The sequence below is a fragment of the Neofelis nebulosa genome, chromosome 2, assembly GCF_028018385.1.
Source record: "Neofelis nebulosa isolate mNeoNeb1 chromosome 2, mNeoNeb1.pri, whole genome shotgun sequence".
Taxonomy (NCBI): Eukaryota; Metazoa; Chordata; class Mammalia; order Carnivora; family Felidae; genus Neofelis; species Neofelis nebulosa.
In genome coordinates this window covers 169,776,549-169,799,794 of record NC_080783.1, presented here as the reverse complement: position 1 = coordinate 169,799,794, position 23,246 = coordinate 169,776,549, and the positions used below count along the sequence as shown (strand labels likewise).

Sequence of the window (23,246 nt, the reverse complement as noted above, 5' to 3'; positions counted from 1 at the left end):
CCTCATACTCCTGGATTTTTTTATCTCTCTTTCTTTCAGCTTCCTCTTTCTCCATAACTTTATCTTCTAGTTCACCTATTCTCTCCTCTGCCTCTTCAATCCGAGCCGTGGTGGTTTCCATTTTGTTTTGCATTTCGTTTAAAGCGTTTTTCAGCTCCTCGTGACTGTTCCTTAGTCCCTTGATCTCTGTAGCAAGAGATTCTCTGCTGTCCTGTATACTGTTTTCAAGCCCAGCGATTAATTTTATGACTATTATTCTAAATTCACTTTCTGTTATATTATTTAAATCCTTTTTGATCAGTTCATTAGCTGTTGTTATTTCCTGGAGATTCTTCTGAGGGGAATTCTTCCGTTTGGTCATTTTGGACAGTCCCTGGAGCGGTGAGGACCTGCAGGGCACTTCCCCCGTGCTGTGGTGTATAACTGGAGTTGGTGGGCGGGGCCGCAGTCCGACCTGATGTCTGCCCCCAGCCCACCGCTGGGGCCACAGTCAGACTGGTGAGTGCCTTCTCTTCCCCTCTCCTAGGGGCGGGATTCACTGTGGGGTGGCGTGGCCCGTCTGGGCTACTTGCACACTGCCAGGCTTGTGGTGCTGGGGAGCTGGCGTATTAGCTGGGGTGGGTAGGCAAGGTGCACGGGGGCAGGAGGGGCAGGCTTAGCTCGCTTCTCCTTAGGTGATCCACTTCAGGAGGGGCCTTGTGGCAGCGGGAGGGAGTCAGATCCGCTGCCGGAGGTTTGGCTCCGCAGAAGCACAGAGTTGGGTGTTTGCGCGGAGCGAGCAAGTTCCCTGGCAGGAACTGGTTCTCTTTGGGATTTTGGCTGGGGGATGGGCGGGGGAGATGGCGCTGGCGAGCGCCTTTGTTCCCCGCCAAGCTGAGCTCTGCCGTCCGTCCGGGGGCTCAGCAGCTCTCCCTCCCTTTGTCCTCCAGCCTTCCCGCTTTCTGAGCAGAGCTGTTAACTTCTGACCTCCCAGACGCTAAGTCGCGCTTGCTGTCGGAACACAGTCCGTCTGGCCCCTCCGCTTTTGCCAGCCCGACTCGGGGGCTCTGCTTGGCCGGCGAGCCGCCCCTCCTCCCCGGCTCCCTCCCGCCAGTCCGTGGAGCGCGCACCGCCTCGCCGCCCTTCCTACCCTCTTCCGTGGGCCTCTCGTCTGTGCTTGGCTCCGGAGACTCCGTTCTGCTAATCCTCTGGCGGTTTTCTGGGTTCTTTAGGCAGGTGTAGGTGGAATCTAAGTGATTAGCAGGACGCGCGGTGAGCCCAGCGTCCTCCTACGCCGCCATCTTCCGGAACCTCCTAGTTTTACTAATTTTAAAATGCTTTCCTGGGGGCATATAGCTGGCTCAATTGGTAGAGAATGTGACTCGATCTCGGTGTCATGGGTTCAAGCCCTACGCTGGGTGTAGAGCTTACTTAAAAAAATAAAATAAATGCTTTTCTGTAGTATTTTATCAGGCCTATGCTATGTGAAAATAAGTTTGGTACTTTTTCAGGACTCCGAGATGATATCCAAACCAACATTTTAGGAAGGAGTTTAATTACCTCCACCTGAGGAGGCTCTGTTAATTTCCTGGAACAAAGACTGTTCTTGATGACCTCTTTCCTTGATACTTAAAATATACTCTATTCTAAACATTTTGATACAAGACACATTTTAAGTTTAAAATATGATCATTGTATTCAGAGCACAGGATTATATAAGTCCCTGAATTGGAAGTCAAGTTTGGAAAATATAACCATCATAAATGTATGCTAACAGAGTACATTAAAGCATGTAAGATCAGTTGTCTGAGTCTAGTTCATGATGGGGCTGAGAACAGACATGTTTGCTGCTGTAGGCCTACGCGGACTAGAGATGGGAAGTCCTGGAATTAAACCTTCCCACTGGGACTGGGTCAGGTATCAGGTAATGGGCAGGTGTCCAATCCAGCAGACATAATCCCGAACCCAGAGGGTTTAGATGACAATTGTGCTATAACTGAGGTGTTAATTGAGACAGTTCTCTGAATAAGGTCTTCCAAAAGGAGAAGGGAAGAATTTGTCAGTGCCCATCTAATCTTGTCTGGGAGCCAGAGTAACCTGATTTTGGTGCAACTGTACCTGATATCCAGTGGAAGTAGGTACAGAGAAGAAAAGTATATCTAATTACTTTTTAAAAAAGCCTCTAAGACTATCCAGTGCCCTTTATTCATGTTCTTTGTTCATCAAAACCCCTTTTTTCTTGATTTGTTCCATATGAAAGTCTTTGTACAGACATATGTTTTGATTTGTCTTGGGTAAATACCTAGAAGTAGAATAGCTGGACCATATGGTAGATACAAGTTTAGCTTTTAACTACAGAACTGTTTTCCACGGTGATTATACCATTTTACATTTCCATCAACAATGTATGAAAGCTCTACTTGCTCCACATCCTTGCCAACACTTGATATGGTTCATCTTTTTAACTTTAGCTACTTTAGGAAGTATGTAGTAATATCTCACTATGGTTTTAGATTATATTTCCTTAATTATTAATGATGTTAAAAATGTTTTCATGCATGTCTTTGCCATCTGTATTTCTTCTTTAGTGGTGTTTGTTAAAATATTTTGCTCATTTAAAAACTTAGATTTTTGTCTTCTTATCATTGAGTAGTAAGAGTTCTTTGTATATGCTAGATGCAAGTTTCTAGTTGGACATATATTTTGCAAATATTTTACCCCAATAAATTACTTTTTATTTTCATAACCATGTCTTTTGAAAAGGAAAAGTTTTAATTTTGAAGAAGTCTAATTTAGCAATTTTTTTCTCTTGTAGTTCATGCCTTTTGTCTTTCTTTAATAAAACTTTGCCAAACCCGAGATCACCAAGATTTTTCTCCTATGTTTTCTTTCAGAAGTTTCACAGGCTATACCATCTTGGTATTAGTTTTACTAACAATACCCTACTGTTCTTGAATTTCTTGTTCATAAACTTCTGATGATGATACTAGGTTGAAGAGATGTTACACACACACACACACACATACACACACACACACACACACACACACGTGGCAGCACAAGATACAGCATGGATAAGAAGGGCACACAGACCTCAACAGGGGGGCCAATTTGTCTTTTTATCATCTTTTTTTTTTACCCACTATACAAATGGACCTGTGAAGCTAATGGAACAAAATACATGAAATCAAGATTGTATGAGAAATCCAGAAATTACCAAATTTCTGGTACAATCCAGATTATACTGGATATTACCAAATTTTATGCCTCTTTTGCACCCTGTAATGTAGAGGTTTGAAGAAAAAATGATAATCAACAATTTATTGAAGAAGTGCTGTGCCAAGCAGTATGTTGAGAACTTTATATTCAAGGTATAATGCAGATTATTTTATACTTAAAATGACTTTATATGTTGGGTCTATTATTCTCTCTTCTTTTTTTTTCACAGAATATTATATCATAAAGAAGTAAAACAACTTGTTCAGGTCATCTAGCCAGGTCTGTTTAATGCTAGAGCCTACCACTAATAACAGCTAATAAATATTGGCTGCTTCCTATGTGGTAGATAGACATTGTGCTAAATGCTTTACAAGTATTAACCAATTAAAACACATTTTTGAAAGTACTAACTAAGTTAATCTCTGGAACAAAGCTAGATAGTAGGTATGACTATTTTGCCTCTTTACAGATGAGGAAGCTGACATACCAGACTTCAGTTTTCACAGCTACTAACTGCAAAGTCAGGATTTGAATCCCTGTAACCTGGCTCCTGAGGCTTTACTTGTAACCATCATGCTACTCAGTTTCTCCAAGAAGAATAACTGATGGCCGTATGTGTTGGGTAAATCAAGCAAATGCCCCAAATGAATCTCTCTCTCCAATAACTTTTTCAAATGTGTAGTTTCTTTTACATTCCCTTTGGCACCTGCCCTCATTGCTTTGTCACTCTCCTGCTCCGTCTCCACCTTCCCACCATGACTTACCATGGTGTTGCCTTCCAAGTGTCCATGGTGATAATAAACAGAGCCATGTGTATGCTAGTGGGAGAGGCCAGGGGAGATGGCTTCCTTCCAGAGCAGCAAGGAAGGAAGCAGGAAATGCCTCAGGAAGTACATTTGAACCTGAGCCAGGACCCTCTAAAGAGAGTGACTCCTCTCGGATTCATTAATTCATTTGTATCTACCACTGGCTTGGTTAAGGGGAGAGGGCAGGGCCATAGGAGACCCACAAGAAGAACCTTTGGATTGCCTGGGGCTTTTCAAACATCTCACCAGTTAGGGATTGCGTAGAGAGGGATGTGATTTAGGCTTGAGTCCTACTTTTTTTGCCTTAATCCTTGTGATTTTGGGCAAGTTTCTTAACCTCATTTCACTTTAGCTTGTTTGTAAAAGATAGAGACAAGACTGACCTCATAGGAATTTTGAGGGTCTATGTAAGTTCTCGTATGTATATAATAATAATAATATAATCACATCTAACATTTATTAAGTGCCTACTCTGTATGCGTTACTCATAAGAGCTCTTTTTATAAGATAACTCATTTACAATTCACAACAGTATGGAATAGGTACTGTTACTAGCATCACCATTTTGCAGATGAGAAAGCACTTAGGGACTAAGATATTTGTCCATGGTCCCTCAGCCGAGATCAGAAAAGCCTGAGCATGAACTTGGGCAGAATCATCCTCAGCCTGTGTTCCTAAGCACTGGCACTTACTGAACTTGCATGAGTATTTCCTTTGTCCTTTAAGCAACAACAATAACAACAACAATAGCAATAACAGGAAGAGCCTTTTCTAAGCCTGTCCTTTGGGAACTGTAGGGTTATAGCTAAGTGTCAAGGGATCTGGGATGTCCAAAGGAGTGCTTACCCAGGTCTGGACTGGTTGATGTAGGTTCCAGTTTTGGCTCTGGCCAGCTGTGTGACCTTGGGCAAGGATGTTTCAACTCCCTGAGTCCCATGTTTCTCTTCTATAAAATCTTGAGAGGGGGGAGAACACTAGTTAATTTCCAAGACCCGTTTGAGCTGTCACATTCCTCACGTCTATGATTCTGTGATTAAGTCCCTGGAAGGTTTAAGTACTGATAAAAGTGCCATTAAGTTCTGTATACTTAGCACTGGCAGCCATCTGTTACCTAAGATACCTGGGACAAGCAGTTATGGAATGGGGTTGGGGGCAGGGTGCAAGGACACGAAAGGCTCCTTGTCTGCCAACCATGTGTTGTACTGTAGACCATGGAAGACTGGTCACCAAAGTGCGGTGTCACCGAGTTTCCTCTGATTCTGGGCCATAGTATATTGAGACTGACCATCAAAGACAGTTTCCTAACAAGAGAACCTTGTGCAGTAAGTTCCTCAGGCAAGTGACGAGATAATTGAGACAGGATTGAATGGGTCTCAGGCAGAGGAACTTGGAGGACAGACCTATTTGGGCAATGAACTGGTTGACCCAAGGCCTCTCTGTCTATCATTCCTTGACCTCAGGTCAGAGTGATAGAAAGGGGGAAAGCTACCGTGGCAGCTGGGGACATGCTTGCCCTGAAGTCTTGGAGACTAATAAGTGACTGTTTGTCCCACAAGGGTTAGTCATTCACCTGCCTGAAGGCAGAGGCCTGCAAGTCTAGGTAGAGTCTGTGATCTGCTGGACATACTTTGGGCTACAAAGTCCTTGCCCTCCATGAGGTGACTGCTCATTGTAAAATCCTAAAGCTGAGTTCTTAGAGGTGATTCCTGCAGCAATAATAAGGACCACTGCCACTGACCGAGGCCTTGTTATATGCCAGGTACTGGCCAAGAACTTTTAGTCCTGTCATGGTAAAGAGACTGAGTCTTGGCTTGGCCACCTGTTGTCTGTGTGACTGCTGGCAATTCACGTACTCTTTTTTTGCATTTCAATTTCTAAAACTGCAATATGGGGAAAATCTATGTAAAAGTGCACAGGGATAGAAAAATTTGTGATCATTTTTTTTTAAAGTGTCAATGGAAGATTTATGAGCAAATGCACACAAAGCACTAGGCAAACAGGAAGTATTCAATAAGTGATTATCAATAGACTGGGCTTTTTGGTTCCTCTAAGGCAAGACTGACTGGTATTCCTATTGCTCTAGCAACCTCAGAGCCTAACGCAGGGCCTGGAGCACAGCAGGTACTCACCACTTTATATGATCAAGGGGCCTCCTTATGCATCACAAAACTCATAACACTTAAGCAGGAGACACAAAATATACTGTTAGTAGGAGGTTTAATGACCCCTTTGGCCCATGGTAGAGCAGCTTAAGCCAAAGATACGGAAAACTTAAATAACATAAATGTAAAGAAGATCACATTGAGACGGTCACCCATCTCCTCATTCTGAAGATAGAAAAAGACCTTCTTTCAAGAGGTCTCGGGACATTGACAAAAACTGACCACAGAGAAATCCTCAATAAATCTCCAAAAGGCGGCAGTACAGATGACATGGATTTCAATACAAAAAAACCAGAAATTAAAGGCAAAATGGGAAAACATTTGACTTGGGTCAAAGAGGGAATCAAAAGGGAAACTGTGTGATACCATAAATGTTCTATTACCCAGGAGCACACAGCTAACTGGCAGAGCCCAGAGTGCTAGGATCTGGATCTCCTGAAGAAGCCATTCAGCCACGGACTGCTTTGCGAGTCGGGGCAAGTCTCCCTGAACCTCGGCTTCCCCCTCTGTCAAACGGCCTCGAGGGCCCCTCGGTCCCGCTGCGAGTTTGAGGCCCAGTGGGGGGAGGGGAGGTGGGTGCTCGGGAGGCGCGGGAGCCACAACGTTCTGGGAAGTCAGGGAGAGTGCGGGTGTTGAGAGGCGGCAGCAGAGGGCGCTGGGTCGCCGGCCTGGGCCCGCGTCTGCCATTGGTCCGGCTGGGGCGCTGGGCTGGAGAGTTGGTGGAAAGTGACAAGTTGAGGGAAGCTGAGAGCCAGAGAGCGAGCGCGCGGAGCGGGAGGAGCCGCAGCAGCCGCCACCAAGGGAGCCCCGGGACGGCAGCCCCCGGTCGCAGGGCGCGCTCTTCTCCGAGTCCGAGCTGGGGGGACTCGCCTTTCCGCTAGCGCGACACCCACAGCTCGGGACTGACCGGCCGGCGGAGGCGAGGCTGCAGCCGGAGGGCTGAAGGAGGGACCGCGCGTACGGGGTCCAGAGGCGGCCGGGCGCAGCGAGGGAGCAGGTTAGAGGGACAAAGAACTTTGCAGACGCCCCCGGCATCCTGCGGGGAGAGCGGCCGGGACGAGGTGGCCGGGACCCCGGGCAGAGCCCGTGGATGTTCTGCGCGCGGCCTGGGAGCCGCCGCCGCCGCCGCCGCCGCGAGAGGAGGAATGCACCGGCCGCGCCGCCGCGGGGCGCGCCCGCCGCTCCTGGCGCTGCTGGCCGCGCTGCTGCTGGCTGCGCGCGGGGCCGCTGCCCAAGGTAAGAGGCGCATCCGCCGGGTCCCGGGCCCGCCCGGCCCTCGGCGACCCCTCCAGTCCGCTGCCTGGCGCTGGGCAGCCGGGGAGCGCTGCGCCCGTCGGGGGGTGGGGCGGCCGGAGACCCGTCGGGGTGGGGGGGGGGGGTCTAGCAAACGCGACTCCGGGCGCCGGGGAGGCGGGCGAGGATTTGCCCGGGAGCCCCGCTGGGGTCCGGGGGTGCGCCCGGGGGCTTCCTCCTCGGCGCCCTGCAGCAGTTGCCAGCGCTGACAGGAAGCGTGGAGGGGTTGGGGGGCGTGGGGCGATGGGGGCACTTCCGTGCCGCTGGTCCCCCAGCTTCTGGCTGGACCCCTAAAGCGCCCTAACCCGTGTTCGGGCAAGTGTGTGGAGTCCCCAAGTAGCAGCCGTCCCGGAAGGCGCGGTCCAGGAGAGAGTTTGTATTTTCAGTGGTGCCCAGAGAGCCCAGGCTGTCCGCAGACCGACCCAGACAAAAGCCCTTGCCTCCTGAGGCTCGGGCGGCCTCACTTATCCACGGGCCCCGGCTCTCCTGCCTCTGGAGGCTCCCAACGTGTGCGCTGCCACCGTCGCCGCCACTTTGTGCAAAATGTGCTGTCAGAGGCGGCCTGCTGCTCCAGAGTGCTCCGAGCGTGCACGTGTGTGTGTGTGTGTGTGTGTGTGTGTGTGTGTGTGTGTGTGTTACACACAAGGGGGGAAAAGCCATCTAATGCATACTTGATTTTGGTAATCTCCAAAGACAATTGGAACAGTTAGAGAAAGACTCCACCGAAAGCCCGAGCGTCTTAGTTCGCTGCGGGAAGCTTGGATCCTCGCTGCGTCTGAGCCGGTACACAATGAGAGGGAAGAGCCCGGCTGTGCCTGTGGAGACAACCGATTCATTCTTTGGAGGTTGGAGGGGGAAAGTTGATTAAAGTCTCCGGGGTCTTGGGCCTCACTTTTAACATGCATCTCTTGAGGGGGTGCTGGAGTCCCTGAATTCTGCCCTCCCCCACTCCCAGGCCAAACCGGTGCAGATAAATAGGTTTCTGCTCTTTTATCATGCATCTTTCATTTTTAAGTTAGCGCTGTGCTTCGGAAAAGAAAAGGCTTTAGGCTATTTAGCAGTTGAGGGGGAAAGATCTATTGACTACATAGACTACACATGGCCACGGAATTAGTTTTTACTAAAATCTAGCTCGTAATTTTCGTGGTGGGACACACACTCTGAAAACAAGTTGTGTGTGAATTTTGATTTCTTAGAGATGAGTTTGGGGAAGCTAGAACTGCGTTTTCTGAGAAATATTCCGAAATTGATCCCGTACTGTGGTTGTGGTAATCTGGAGTCTCCTCGGGGGTAAATACAGCTCCTAATTGTAATTAAGATGTCCATCAGCAGGGAGTGCACCTTCCTGATGAAAAATCCTAATGAAATGTAAACAGCTTGGTCTCCGGGATGTTTGCTTCCTTTGGGGATGCCAAACATCTGGCCCCGTGCCACAACACCTGGATGAAAAAATAAAAACTGGGTCATGCTGCCTAAACAACAGAAACATCCTTCCCATGTCAAGTTGCCCAGCAAATTGAGGTGGAGATAATCAGGGTGATTCTAGCTAAGGTAGGGCTTCTAGCGTGGGTCCTTGATTCATTTGGTTATATCATCTCTCGACTTCTTTAACTTTGACATAACCTTTCAACAGTGGTTGCTCCAATATCATGGACCTTTCTTTGGTCACCTGCCTTTAAATGAATGTCCATGCAATGATTTTGCTGAGTGTAAGACAGTCTTGTTATCAGCAGTCAGCCAAACTCTGTCTTGTTTAACTGTCTACAGGCTTAAAAAAAGAAAGAAAGAAAAAAGAGTATTGCCTTTTCCACACTCTTCAATAGTGAGCTCAAATCTGTTATTATTGTCTTATTTGTCATCTTATAAATCCCTTTCCATGTTTGTGAATGCTTGATCTTTTCTCTGAGGACAAATCTTCCAGTGGAACTCAAATTTACTTTCTTGTCTGATCCAGGATTCTTAAGGTAACTGAGCCAGTGGCTCAAGAGATCAGCTTAAGGGGAGATAGGTTTCAGTTACTTATTATACTTATTAAAAAGACGCTCAGTATTTCTCCCATCATTTTTCCATTTTGTTAGCCAGGAGGGCAAAACTTCATATTTACTTTTGCTGGTCTATTCATTGTTGATCTCCTGGTCTACCTCCTACCTACCTAGAGCTCAACCTCTCTGGGAAGCTGAAGCCATTAATACTGTACCCAGAACTCAGGGCCTTAGGAACCCACCTGGGCCTTTCTTAGTATACTGTGGATTCTGTGGTTTACCTCTTAGAGTCAGAGGGAGGTGGCCTGCTACTGTGTTTGCTGTCATTTCATAAACCTTCCAATGCCATTTTAATAGGTGTCTGTCCTGTCTACTTTTAGAATAGGAGTCTCTTGAGGGCAGTAAGACTGTCAGCTTTCCTGGTGAAAACACTGAAAGCCAAGTCAGCCAGCCCAAATTTTATTGGAGATGCCTGAGAATCCCCCCTAGGGGAGCCACACAGAGGCTGGGTAGACAAAGGGTGTGGTGAAGCTGCCTCTGGCAGTGTGTTGGAAATATTTAATCCTCAGTATTGATTCAGCATACCTGGTAAGCTGTTTTGCTACTCTGATATTGGCACTATCTTTCTGATATTTACTTAGGAGTCTTCTTAAGAACTCAGCTTTGGTCTATATTTGCCTTTATCTATCTCCTGCATGATGAACATAGCCCTCAAATTAGACTTTAAAGTTTTTAAATGGCGTGTTACCTGCATCCATTAGTATCTATCCATTTTGGCTGTGGTTTGATGGTGACCGCATACCCCATTTCAAATATTTTTTGAAAATTTTACGCAGCATCCTATGGGGAATGGAATGCTTTGTAGCCTGTATGTATGTTGATGTAAATGTATCTCTATATATAAATGACATATGTGTATGCATCTATATAGTAAGTGGCCCATAGATTCTTTTGTTGAATGAGTAGAGAATAACTTTTTTGGTTGCGTGTAAAATTGTGGTGGAATATTTGCTTTTCTTAGTAAAAAATGCAACACACTTTCAAGGACTTCTCCTTTTCTTGCCCCATCTTTTGGTATGAATGGAGCATAATAGAACTTAACAGTAGGGCTTAATGGTTATGAGCACAGGCATTGAAATTTAACAGATGTGGGTTTGAATCTTTTCTCTGCCATGGACTGTGAGAGTCAATTAGTTTTTCAGAACCTTACCAGAGTGTTAAGAGATTTAAATGCAACCTGTGTCAGGTAGTGGAGAGGAGCACCCAACTGAGAGGGTCTTAACTTGCTTGGGGTATGTGAAACTGAGGATATGCAGACCCCCCCAGAAATAGTATTCAAATTTTTATGTGCATTTTTGTGGCTGTATGTTTCTGGCTATAATCTGATATTCTGGAGAAAAAAACAAAACAAAACAAACCCGAACAAACTGCAATCCCCAAAAGATAGGAACTTTTGATTTGGAGTATTTGATGGCTGGGACAGTAAGTCCACCTCCGGGTAGGTTGCAAGGAGTTGAGGGTTGGTGGTGGGTCCTGGGCCTTAGCTTAGGTCTTCACAATTCATGGAGCCTCTACCTCTCCTCCCTTTCCAGTTTCCCTCCCACCAGGCCGGCTGTTACTGGGCTTGGGAGAAGCTGAAGAATGGTGCTAAGTCCTTTGACCTCAACTAAGTATATATTTCCCTGAATCCAGGCATGCTGAGATGCTTCTGTTTATATAATTTATTTAACAAACACTTGGATAAGCCTTACAATGGCCACTCACCATTCTGAGCATTTTGCAAATATTAGCTCACTGAATCCTCACCACAAATCTATGAGGGAGATGGCATAATTAGCTCATTTTAATGTAGACGCAGAAAGGGTAAGTTACTTTCTTAAGGTCACACGGCTAGGAAATGGCATTGCTGGGTTTACAATCCCTGGTTTCATGCTCTTAAGTGCTGTCCTAGACAGTCTTTCCTGGTTTAAGTCTTTTTTTAAAAATTTTTTAAATGTTTATTTATTTTTGAGAGAGAGAGAGAGAGAGAGCGAGCGAGCATGAGCAGGGGAGGGGCAGAGAGAGAGGGAGACCCAGAATCTGAAGCAGACTCCAGGTTCAGAGCTGTCAGCACAGGGCTCGAACTCATGAACCTTGAGATCATGACCTGAGCTGAAGTCAGACACTTAACCGACTGAGCCATCCAGGCATCCCTTCTGGTGTAAGTCTTAAAATTTACACTACATATGGGCCAAAGGTGCCATTTTCCCATGTTTTCCAAGAGCAATAGGATGTTTTCTTAGCTATATCTAGGGGTAATAAGAAATGATTGGAGACAGCCAATTTCAATTTTTCTTTCTGTCCTGGAGGTCCTTGAGCCAGTCTTGCTGCAACTCAGACCGGAAGGGCCTTTGGAGGTCTGCACCTCTCATCAGGAGGAATTACATTGTTGTAACGAATTGCAACTTTTTTTTCAACATTTTTTTTTTTTTTTTTATTTTATTTTTGGGACAGAGAGAGACAGAGCATGAACGGGGGAGGGGCAGAGAGAGAGGGAGACACAGAATCGGAAACAGGCTCCAGGCTCCGAGCCATCAGCCCAGAGCCTGACGCGGGGCTCGAACTCACGGACCGCGAGATCGTGACCTGGCTGAAGTCGGACGCTTAACCGACTGCGCCACCCAGGCGCCCCACGAATTGCAACTTTGATGCGGCTTGACGTGTGTGTCTGGAAGTTCCTTCCAAACAGCCATGAGATATTGTCTTGATAAAGTGCCTTTGTATTTGCATCTGGGTGTACAACTGGGCTTGTAGGCTGAGCAGAAGTGATTTATTAAAGTACTCTTTAGTGGGAGAGCTGGCTTGCCAGCTTCAAGGTCCCCATGTAGACCAGACCCTGGCAAATCCAGCCCCAGTTGGGGAACACTCAGGTCTCTGAGGCCTCTTTCTCAAACAGAAGGGCCTCAACCTGGCCTTACCAATTCCCCTGGGGTGTGACAGGAGAGACTGTTCTGTAGACACACGAAGAGAAAGCAATAGTCTTCTGTGACTCTGAGAAAGTTCTCTGGAGTTGAGGGGGAGGGGATGGCAGGGGGTGGGGTAGGGTAGGGTGGGGAAAACTCTTAGAAATCCTTAACTAAATGCAGCTGCTTGTTACACGGAGCCTGACTTGCATGCCAGGAATATCTAAAAAGCTAACGAATACAAAATAAAAATAAACAGCAGTAAAAAGGCTCTCTCTTTGTTGCAGTAAGCTCGGTTGGGGTTTTCAGTTTGTTTAGGAATGGGATAATTGTGGCATCCACTTTATTTTGGTAAGGCAGTGAAACGTGGATTGATGTTATGTCACTGGGATGCTCCCACCACCTGAACTTTTTCCTTCACACCCGCCCCCCTCAGAGTGCCCAGGCATGGACATCCACCAGCCGGAGTTTCCAACTGTTGCCCCTGAGTGAATTACACTGGAAGAGGGCAGATAATTTAATGGGATAATCTTGGCAGGGCCAGCAAATTTCACACCCCATCTCTCACTAATAGAAAGGCAGTAGAAGGCTACAACATCCTCAGATGAAAAGGTTGTATAAAAAGGCTCTGCTTAACAGTAACTGTCTGTCTATAAATAAGGTTCTGTAGAGTTTTGATCCAAAAGCTGTTATTAAATACTGATAAGCCAAGCCTCATAATGTTTGGCCTCCCTACATTTCCTTTTTTTTTTTTTTTCCTTCTCTCCATAGAACCATAGATTTGTTTTTTCTAAGAGGGGGAAGAGACCTCAAAAGAGCAACCAGTTCAAGCTGGTTATTTTCTCCAGTATTTTTGATAGAAAGGACCTTCGTTTACAGCCATTTAAAAGAGGTAATGTGGAATAACAGAAATGGAATGAGATTTGGACTCTGATAGAGTAGGGTCTGAACTGGGGCTTTGCTGATTCCTGGCTGTGTGACCTTAGACAAAGTTCTTTGCACTTTTGAGCCTCAGTTTCCTTGTCTGGAAAATGGAGAGTTTTTGGATTTTTGTGGGGTTATTGTGGGAATGTAAGGGAATAACAAACATAAAATACCTAACACAGTGCTGTGGGCTTAGTAAACACACAGTGTGTTAGCTGCTGTCATTGTCAGAGGCTTGCTGGGGAAATCAGAAAATTTGGCTCCCAAACAATGGTCATTATGCTGTAAGATATGAACCAAGACTCAGAGAGCAGCTGTTTTTACAATACTTTAAGATGCTTGAGTGTTTCATTTTAGAGGGAGCTTATAGACACTCTAGAACTGAGCAGTACCCAGGTCAGTGCTGGGGACCCAGATGGGAGATTCCACAGTGCAGTTTTGCAAGCCTTAAAACAAAGGCTTTTTTCAGAACAGCGAGCTCTTTGGGGAAGAGCAACCCCTCCCTGGTGCTTGGTGTAATTCCAGAATCCTGCAATGGGGACTGTTACATTTCAGGGACCTCCACTTGTAATCTGACCGTTTTTAGCTCCAATATCCAAATAATCTTGCTGAGCACAACTTAAAAGAGAAGGATAATGGCCGGAGGAAAGAATCCTGAGGTGCTCTGTTAGCCATTTAAAATTTCTGAGTACAAAAAAAAAAAAAAAAAGTTCACATTACCCAAAAAGAGAATAATGAAGTGTGGGAAGGGGGAGGGGAGATAAAAAGAACTTCTAAAGACCAAGGCAGGGGTTGTGGTTTTTATTTTTATTTTTCAACAGTAAAGTTTGTCATTCAATGCATTTCAACTAACATTTATTATATATTTATTTTGTGCAAATATGGTGTCGGTGTCCAGGAACAAAACATTACCCTTGCCCTCAAGGGTAATGGAGGAGGGAAATTCTTACTTTTTGAAGAACCTACTATGTGCCAGGCATAGTTCTTTATAGATATTAGGTTTCTATGTCCCAGCAGCCCTTTGTGGCTGGACTTCTGACCCCATCTTACAGATAAGAAAATTAGTATATGTGCTACTGAAGCAAGCACTACAGATAAGGAAATTAAATCTTAGGTGGTATCTTGGTGAATCTCACACAAACTATTAAGTTGGGACATGGCACTTGAACCTAGACATTTCATGTAGGTCTTTTGACACTCAAGTGTATGCCGTTTCCACTATCCTTGAAGTATAATTGTGGAGACAGGATAAAGAAATATATACCTCCATATGCCAACTAGCTCTCCCCCAAGTGAATTATAGGAAAGGGGTGTGGAAAAAGTGCTATGGGAACACAGGGTTAGAAGACATCAGTTCTCACTCAGGAAATTGTGGGGAGAACTTTAGCATCCTTCACAGGCTTATTATGAGAATACAAGGGGATAATGTATGGAAAATGCTTAGCACCTTGCCGCACACATAGTGCTCAGTGATAGTTCTGTAGTTATGTGGCCAGAGAGAGGTTCTGCCATGACTTATCTGCCTCAGAAGCCTGTGCTCTTAATTTTTCCACTGCAGTCCTTTTCAACAGGCATGTGGTTGGAAGAGTAAGTGGCTGTGTAGTTCCTAAATGGAAAGGACGACACTAAGACCATTTCTCTGGTGTCTTCCTCACCTGCCCTAATCCAGATTTTTGGACTCTCCTCTGCTTTGGGTAGAGAAGGGGGTTTGTACAGGTTTGAATTTGGAAATAATCACAATGCCTAATCATAAACTGTGACACTCCTGGAACTCTGGGTGGGATCCCCATTCATTCACTGATCATACATTTTCTATGCACTTACTGTAAGTCAAATATTTTGCTAGTCACTAGGGATATAAAGGTGAATAAGGCTAGGTCCTTGCCTTGGAGGATTTTTGAAATGGCAGATTTCTGGAGAGGATTGCCAGCTGATCAGAAAATCTGTTTCCATCTCTTCTTGGTGACTTGGTTAGACACACTTCCCAGTTTCCTTGCAGTTAAGTGAGGCCATGTGACTAAATATTAGTCAATGGAATGAGATTGGAAGAAATGAATGTCAGTTACAAGTGACACCTAATAGCTTGGCCCATAAAAAACTTCCCCGGGGCAGGATTGCTATGATCCTGAACGTGGTAACCCTAGAAGTCATGTGTTGAAAATACAGCAAGGTAGAAACATCCTGAAACCCTCCCTTTATCACTGTACCATGGAAGGCACCTGTTGGTCCATACTCGTTTAGGTTTTATGTGAGCAAGAAAGAAACTTCTATCGTAGTAAGGGCTGAGATTTCAGTTTATCGGTTACAGCTGCTAGTGTTACCTTAACTAACATTGTTTATGTAACTGACAGTGTATATATAGGTCCCTATCTATCTGTCCACCCAACAGTGCAGCAGTCAGGACCAGCATTTTTAGAGAGTATATAATAGGAAATTTCAGAGTGTATTATGTTAACAAAATGAGTATTGCTTTAGGAAACTTTAGCTTCAGTTCTGCTTATGCTGATCTGGGTTATTATTGGGCCCCCATGCTCAAAAGTTTGGAAGCCACTGGTCTAGTAGAGGCAGACAAGTCAACAGCCAACAGCCCTGTACAGTGGAGTGCGGTGGGTATGACAGTGGTGGTCAAGTCCCTGTGCTATGGAGACTCAGTTAAGGAAGTGCCTAGAAAGCAGAGATGGCAAAAAGGGTTCATTTTTCCAGTCAGTTGGTATTGGCTGCCTGTGGTGCAGTGTTGAGAAGGATTCTAAGTTTTCTCCAGGATCTCTGGGAGGGAATACTGGGATCTGACAGTAGCATTTGCCATGGGCTTGGGGAGGAGGAGTAGAGGTGCAGACCTAGCTGGCATCTGACCACTTCACATGGAGTCTGAACTCCTTCCAGTGAATTAAACCCCTTCCCAAATTATTTATGGCACACATACAGTGTCTCTAGCACCATGCTAAGCACTGTGGGGAATTTAGAAGCACTCTGACTAGCCCTTGGAGAGTTTACCTTTTAGGGGCATTAAAATAGGCACTTGTGAAATAATTATACACCCATTGAGTACAGAGTTGGCAATTATAGATGCAGAATGCCGAGGAGGAAGAGGTCTTTCAGGAGGAAGTGGGATATGAAGTGAGCCTTGAAGGATGGGGAGGATTATGATGGGGACAGGAGGAGAGGAGCCAAACTTTCTGTAGCTGCCCTACTCTCCATGGACTTGCCCAGGCTGTCTTGAGTTCTTCAACTGGGCCTCCACCCTGGAACGGGGCTAGGTTTCATGGGATGGGAGAGTAATGGAGAAAAAAGAGGGCTTTGAGTGGTGTCTGGTATTTTTTTTTCATACTAAGGAGGGCTCGTGGTGGGGGGGGGGGGGCGGCGGGGGGAAGCAGGGTTTTACTGGGAGCAAGAGAACTTATCTTTCTCTCCAAAAGGGTACCCCAAAGAGTACTCTTAAAATGCAGTCCATTTCAGGACTGCTTGTCAAAGGTAACTTACGTCTGCTGCGATTTTGTTTTGTAGTGCAAGCTACTAAATGCCAGTGAGCATTTTGCTTGGTTGATGAAAATCACAATAGTATAGTAATGATTAACACATCAAGCCTCCTGTCTGCCAAGAACCATTTTAAGTTCCTTAGGTATTTTAACTCCCATAGTCTTCAGGGAACCCTATGAGGTAGGCGTGAGTTATTATCCCCATTTTCCAGATAAGAAAACTGAGGTACAGAGAAGGTTAGTGACTCACTCTAGATCACACAGCAAGTTAAGTGAGAGAAGCAGAATTTGAAACTAGTTGTTCTGAGTCCAGGGCTTTGTCCTTGACCATTATGCCAGACTGCAGCTCAGTATTTTTTTTCAAATCTGTCTGATGATTCAAATTCTCTGTAAGATTCCAGCCAAATAGCTGAGTCAAAATAATTATAAATACTCCATTGGTATAGAGTTTTGCAGCTTATAAAATTATTTCATGTGTAATATTACCATTAATTTTCCAAATAATCCAATAAAACAGGATTTCTTTCTTTCTCTTTCTCTCTTCCTTTTAAAATTAGGCATGTGAGGGGGCGCCTGGGTGGCTCAGTCGGTTAAGCAACCGACTCTTGATTTCGGCTCAGGTCATGATCTCACTCTTTATGAGTTGGAGCCCCACACGGGGCTCTGTGCTGACAGCTCAGATCCTGGAGCCTGCTTCAGATTCTGTGTCTCCCTCTCTCTCGGCCCCTCCCCTGCACACACTCTGTCTCCCTCTCTCTCAAAAATAAATAAACATTAAAAAAATAAAATAAAATAAAATTAGGCATGTGAGGTTGGTGGCTCACCTAAAGTCATCGTAGCTAGGGAAACCTCACCTAAAGTCATCGTAGCTAGGGAAACCTCACCTAAAGTCATCGTAGCTAGGGAAACCTGCCTGAAACCCAGCCTATTTGACTCCAGGCTCATAGTCCTTTCTGCTCTAAAAGACTACCTGTGTTTGGAATTTGTGATTCTAAGATGCTGATATATGTCTGTTTTCACTGTACTTTCACCAGCAAATGAATTTGCCTGATTCTCCTCAAATCAGCAATTTTTTTCCCCCAGAAATAGTTGTAAGACACTTGTAGATGGGACCTGGAGCTGTGATTCCTGTAACCTAAGGAAATCCACTTTCTAATAGACAGAGAGAATTTACCTAAAAACAAGGAGTTTCCCAAGTGGTTGTTGCTTTTTCTGCAGGTGGAAGAGCCGTTGATGTGAAAGGGCTTTGGCATCAGGAGGTCTTGGTGTCAAAGTCGGGTCACTGCTTTTCTGTCAGCAAATTACTTTACCTCTCGGAGACTCCCTTTCCTCACCTGTAAAATGGGAGGCATAATGGTGCTTACCTTGACAGGGTTGGGAGAGGTACTGTGGGCAGTGCTTATACAGCACCTGGGTCGTGTTCCATGTGTGCAGCCTACTCCTGTGAATTAAATGGATGCCTGCAAGAGGGTACTTCCTCCTCTGAGCTTTTCCCAGAATGTGATGGGGCAAAATTGCCGAACTTCAGCACCTTGTTGGCCCTTATTTTATGATATAATCATCTCTGGTGCAGACCTTCCAACACTAGGAACTTTTGGGTTATAATTATATTAATATTTGTCAAGGATATGACTTTCTTATGGTCTGTGAAGATTGAACACCCTAAGGTAAAAACAGATCCTGCTGCCTGAAATCCTAGATTTCCTTGAAGGACTCCTGTCTGTTCTTCGTGGGAAATTGACCCCATTTCCTGGTGGGTTTAAGCGGACATCAAAGCAATTTATTCTACTTTTTCTCCATAAGAGAGATGATATCCTCATCTCTTGGATTTCATTCTGACTTGGGTATTTAATAGTTGTTCCATAATTTTCATATTCCCTGCAAAGTATTGGTTGTTTTTTTTCTCCCCACCCGAACTTTTGGTGTGATGAAAGTTAGCCCATCCGCTGGAGTACTTAACTTAGTGCTTAACTTAGTGGTGGCTGTTTACCTCCTCCCTTCAGAGAATTGTGTGTTGTATAGAACTTCCAGCCCCCAAATGTTGCCTGTTGGAGAGTAGCTATGTAGACTGCTGACAACAAGAAGCAGCACTTTTTGATGCTGTTCTTAATCTACTGCTGGGTTACCCTTTTCCTCTCTATGTGGCTCACAGCCCTCTGCCCACTCATAAAGGGCATTCCTCTTGCCCACTTTGCAAGGGAGGAACTGAGCTGAGCATGCCCTTTGTCCTACCCAATTTGTCAGTGAGTCACTGCATTGTACTGTGCAAGCTCCTGCAAGAAGTAGCTGGTAAAGGGGCAGCGAGAGTCCAGCATTTAGCACTCATTTCTTTCCTTCCCCAAGATGTAGTATTAGGTGTGGGGAGGAAGGCATTCCTCCCTTACACTGGCTTTCACTTTTTTTTTTCTGAGAGAGAGAGCATGGGGGGGGGGGTGGACAGAGAGAGAGAGAGAGAGGCAGAGGACCCAAAGTGGGCTCCAAACTGTGAGCACAGAGCCCCATGTGGGGCTCGAACTCACAAATCACGAGATTATGACCTGAGCCAAAGTTGGACGCTCGACAAATGAGCCACCCAGGTGCCCCCAGCTTGATTTTTTTTTTAAAGGAGTAATTGCCAGATTTCATGGTTGTGTTGGGGTTAAAACTATATACATAGATGAGATGGTCAAAATAAATAACCCTCCCACATCTTTGCTTCAGGACTCAGGTTTTGCAAGTTTCTCAACCAACCCACAATGTTGGTGAAAGTGGCTTCTCCCAGACTGAGAATCAAATCAACATGACAGTTGGTCTGTCTGCTCAGTGTTGATGTAGAGTAGGGAAGGAAAGAAGGGATCTGAGACGCCAGGCTCCTTCACCTGCCAAGTGATGTGTCCTGTGTAAACTACAAAGAAGTCACTGGCAATTTCATCTGGTTAAATATTTATTTAGCCCCTGAAGTGGACGCAGAGAAATATATGGTAGTATCCTCTCCTGTAGGAGTTTATTGTTTTTGTTAGGGAGGCAAGATTGATACCCCAAAGGGTATGAGAATAACATTGAGTCAAAGCTCACTGTTCTGACCTTTGTTGAGGGCTCTTTTTCTGTCTTGCAGCTTCTAGAATCCCTATACTCTAGCACCTGCCCCACCTCCCTGGCACAGCAGGGTCACACTGGTCCCTCCCTCTCTCCATCTCTCCTTGCTGAAATCTTCTTCTTCAACCCCCAGTGCCCCCACATTCAAGAATTCACTTTCTGCTCTTCCTTCCCCTTTGCCGCCACATTCAGCCTGTATTTTCAGATAGACTCCCTAAGTCATGCTCACTTATTCTGATTTAGCCCAAGATTTTAATCTTTGTAGTAACAGTCACCATCATTTATGTTTTAAATTTATTTACTTTTTAAATATTTATTTATTTATTTTGAGAGGAGAGAGAGTGGGGGAGGGGCAGAGAGAAAGAGAGAGAGAATCCCAAGCAGGCTCTGCACTGTCAGTGCAGAGCCTGACTCAGGGCTGGAACTCACAAACCATGAGATCATGACCTGAGCCAAAATTGAGAGTCGACGCTTAACCAACTGAACCACCTGGGCGCCCCAGTCACCATCGCTTACTGAACATCTACTATGGGGCATACATCTGGTGAGACATTTTGTATTTTGTAGCAGAATCCTATTATTTTGTCTCTCCAGAATTGTTGCCCCCCTCCCCTCACTTCCTCCTTTTGCTCCTTTATCCATTGGGAAAAGAAACCACTTTTGCCTGTACTCCAATCTTGTTATGGGGAGAGTGCCCATCATAACCCCTGACCCCTAGCCTCACCATGATGGGCCAATCATAGTCCATCCCTGGGATTTAGGGGTGATCCTCTGGGGCAGAGAAGATAGGAGATGCTCTCAGCCATGTCTCTGTCTTGGAAAAAAGCTGGCCTGAGGGGGACAGTGACTTTGATATCCAGGGCAGGCATTGCTGAGAGGTCTGGCAGGGGTCTAGTCTGTTCTCCACATCTCTGAGATTTTCTGCTCAGAGCCCATAGACTCTGCTTTGGGTGAAGTTACTCTTCCTGACCACGCACACAACTTACCTCACTAATTCTCACAACAAAATGAAATGGGGTCATTATTATTTTTAACCTAAAGGAAGCAGTTTTAATGCTTTTTCTCATGAGAAAATATATGTCCATGAAAAACACAATCATAAATGGAGTGTGTAAACAAAATCACCCACAATCCTACCATTCAGAGATAATCTCTGATCGGCTTTTCTGTACGTGTGTATTTATAAAAGGAAGTCACACTTTTACTCCCAAGAGAAAACTGAGGCTCGGAGATGCTAAATAACTTCTCCAATGTCACATAACCAGCCGCTTTCCATTCTGCTCAGTTCTTTGTGAGCAGGGACCAGATCTTATGTCAGTTAACTACTGCCAGGTCCAGCACATTTCACTCAGTAGGAAATCACCAAATATGTGTTGAGTGAATGCTCAATTCAGTGCAATTGAGTGCCACAAGGAAGGTGCATACAGTGAGTTTTGTAGATCAAAGAGAGATGTGTGTGTTGTCCAGAACTACTGGGAGGGTTTTCTGAACAAGGTGGACATGGTGAGCCAATAGTTATCTGTTTCTCTCCTATATGCAGTGTCCTGAGTGGTCAAAGCCAGAGAGCAGGGACACCTGAGTGCCTCCTGCTGTCAGAGCTGGATGCTGCCTGAGACTTAATGATGACATTGGAGTTTTCCTGAAAACACAAAAGGGATCAAAATGAAAAGGTGTCCCCGTGACATGGCGAAGAGGGTGGGAGAAAGACATACACGATATCCAGAAGGAAATTCACAGCTGTTGGGGCAATAGGAAATCGAGTCCTAAAGAGATCAGGGAGATTCTGAACCAAAAATATTATCAAGGATACTCTGGCAGGACTTTCAGACAGGCCTTGTCCGTCTGTCTCCCGCCTCTCTTGGGTCTCATCTGGTGCTTTGTACATGGTGGCTTTTCTATGGACTGTCCCCTCCCACAGAAGCATCCTTCCTCATCCTATTAGCTACCAGTCCTGCTCTGGCTTCACTGTCCTTTCCCTGACTGGCCAGACTCGGTTGGGTTCCCACTTACCTGCTTTGATAGCACCCTATATTTTAAAATATTCTTCATTATAGTTTGTAATTAAACATTTATTTGTGCAACCATTATCTTTTCTATCACTGGATTGGATGCTCCTTAGATAAGGGTCTGAGTTTGGATCAGAGCCAGTACAGTGCCTGGTGGCCCATTGAATCGACTCTACGTACTTTTACTAAGCTTTGTTCTTACTTCCTAGAGGCTGGGATACTTCTAGCTTGCTTTGTATTACTATCTGGCAATTTAAAAATGCATCTTTGAACAACTGAAAATCTCAAGGCTATCTCTTCCAAAAGATGTGGAATTCAACCCCGTAAAAAGTCAATCTGGACTCAATTAAACCTGCTGTGGGCTCTGTTTGCAGGGGAGCAGTGGGCAGCTTGAGAGCTGGGCTGTTTTCCCAAGATGAAAAATCTGTGATAACTCTGAGTTCTGCTGCTATAAATTAGGGTCACTCTGCCCTTAATTGGCAACAAATTAAAATTCTCCCTTAGAGTCCTCCTCTTTCTCTTTTTTCATGTATAGTATGTTTGAGAGGTGGGGAAAATATTGGCCCCCTGCCACAGGGGAGAGGGCACCGTGGCTGAGCCTGCAAACAGGTTTGGGCTGTGAGGGCCGCTGAGGATAGGGGGTGGTGAGTGATTCTTCCCTGCCCTGACAACCCTCTCCTCCCTCCTTTGGTCCTTCTAGAAGCTCTTCCCTCCCCTTTCTTTCTTCAGGAATCTTGAAAGGTCTCATTACTAGGGAAATATCCCCTGGGGAGCTCTTACTCTCTCTTCTTTTGCTTAATAAGCAGAGGGAAAAATTCTATAAGTTTTGAACTTGCAAGCAATCTGCATGCAAATATGGTCAGAAAGACCTGCGGGTCTTTGCATTTCCTAGAGCACCTCCTTTTAAATCCCTAGAACCATCTGCTTCAGCCTGGGCTACCTTTCCTTCACACAGGAGAGAGAAAGGGGAGCTTAACAAAGCTTCAGTTAGGTTTCTTGGCCACGGAGGCAGTTGTGGGGGAGAAGAAAGGCCTGGGCTGTGCCCATTCTTGCCATCCTGGGGTTATTGAGGAGGCTGGTTGGTCAGCATGTGCACTGAGGCCTCCTGGGTGCCAGGCCCTGGGCCGGGGCTGCAGGCACTTCTGGTGGGAGCTCTAAGACTGGCCTTGTGGGGAGCAGGACTGCTGAGCAGTGAGGACATGAGTCAGCTTCTGAAAGCGTGGAGGAGGGGCTGGCAAATCAGGGCTGGGGGTGGGACTGACCAAGAGAGGATCAGGAAAGGTGTCTTAGGGGAGGCTTCACTGAAAACAGGAATCTGTGAGGCCCTAAAACAATAACCCATACATAATGCATTTTTTATACCATCGATAATAATGGATGGG

The 23,246-nt window shown here is 45.5% G+C and overlaps 1 protein-coding gene across 1 annotated transcript in view; it reads left to right on the top strand.

Moving 5' to 3' along the window:
• Window positions 1–7,284: 7,284 nt before the first annotated feature.
• Window positions 7,285–23,246, top strand: part of ROR1 (receptor tyrosine kinase like orphan receptor 1) — a 399,098-nt gene continuing 383,136 nt past the window's right edge. The window contains exon 1 of the mRNA XM_058717134.1: window positions 7,285–7,402. Coding sequence (XP_058573117.1) covers window positions 7,312–7,402 — 91 coding nt within the window. The 5' untranslated portion in view covers window positions 7,285–7,311. The remainder of the gene's footprint in view (window positions 7,403–23,246) is intronic.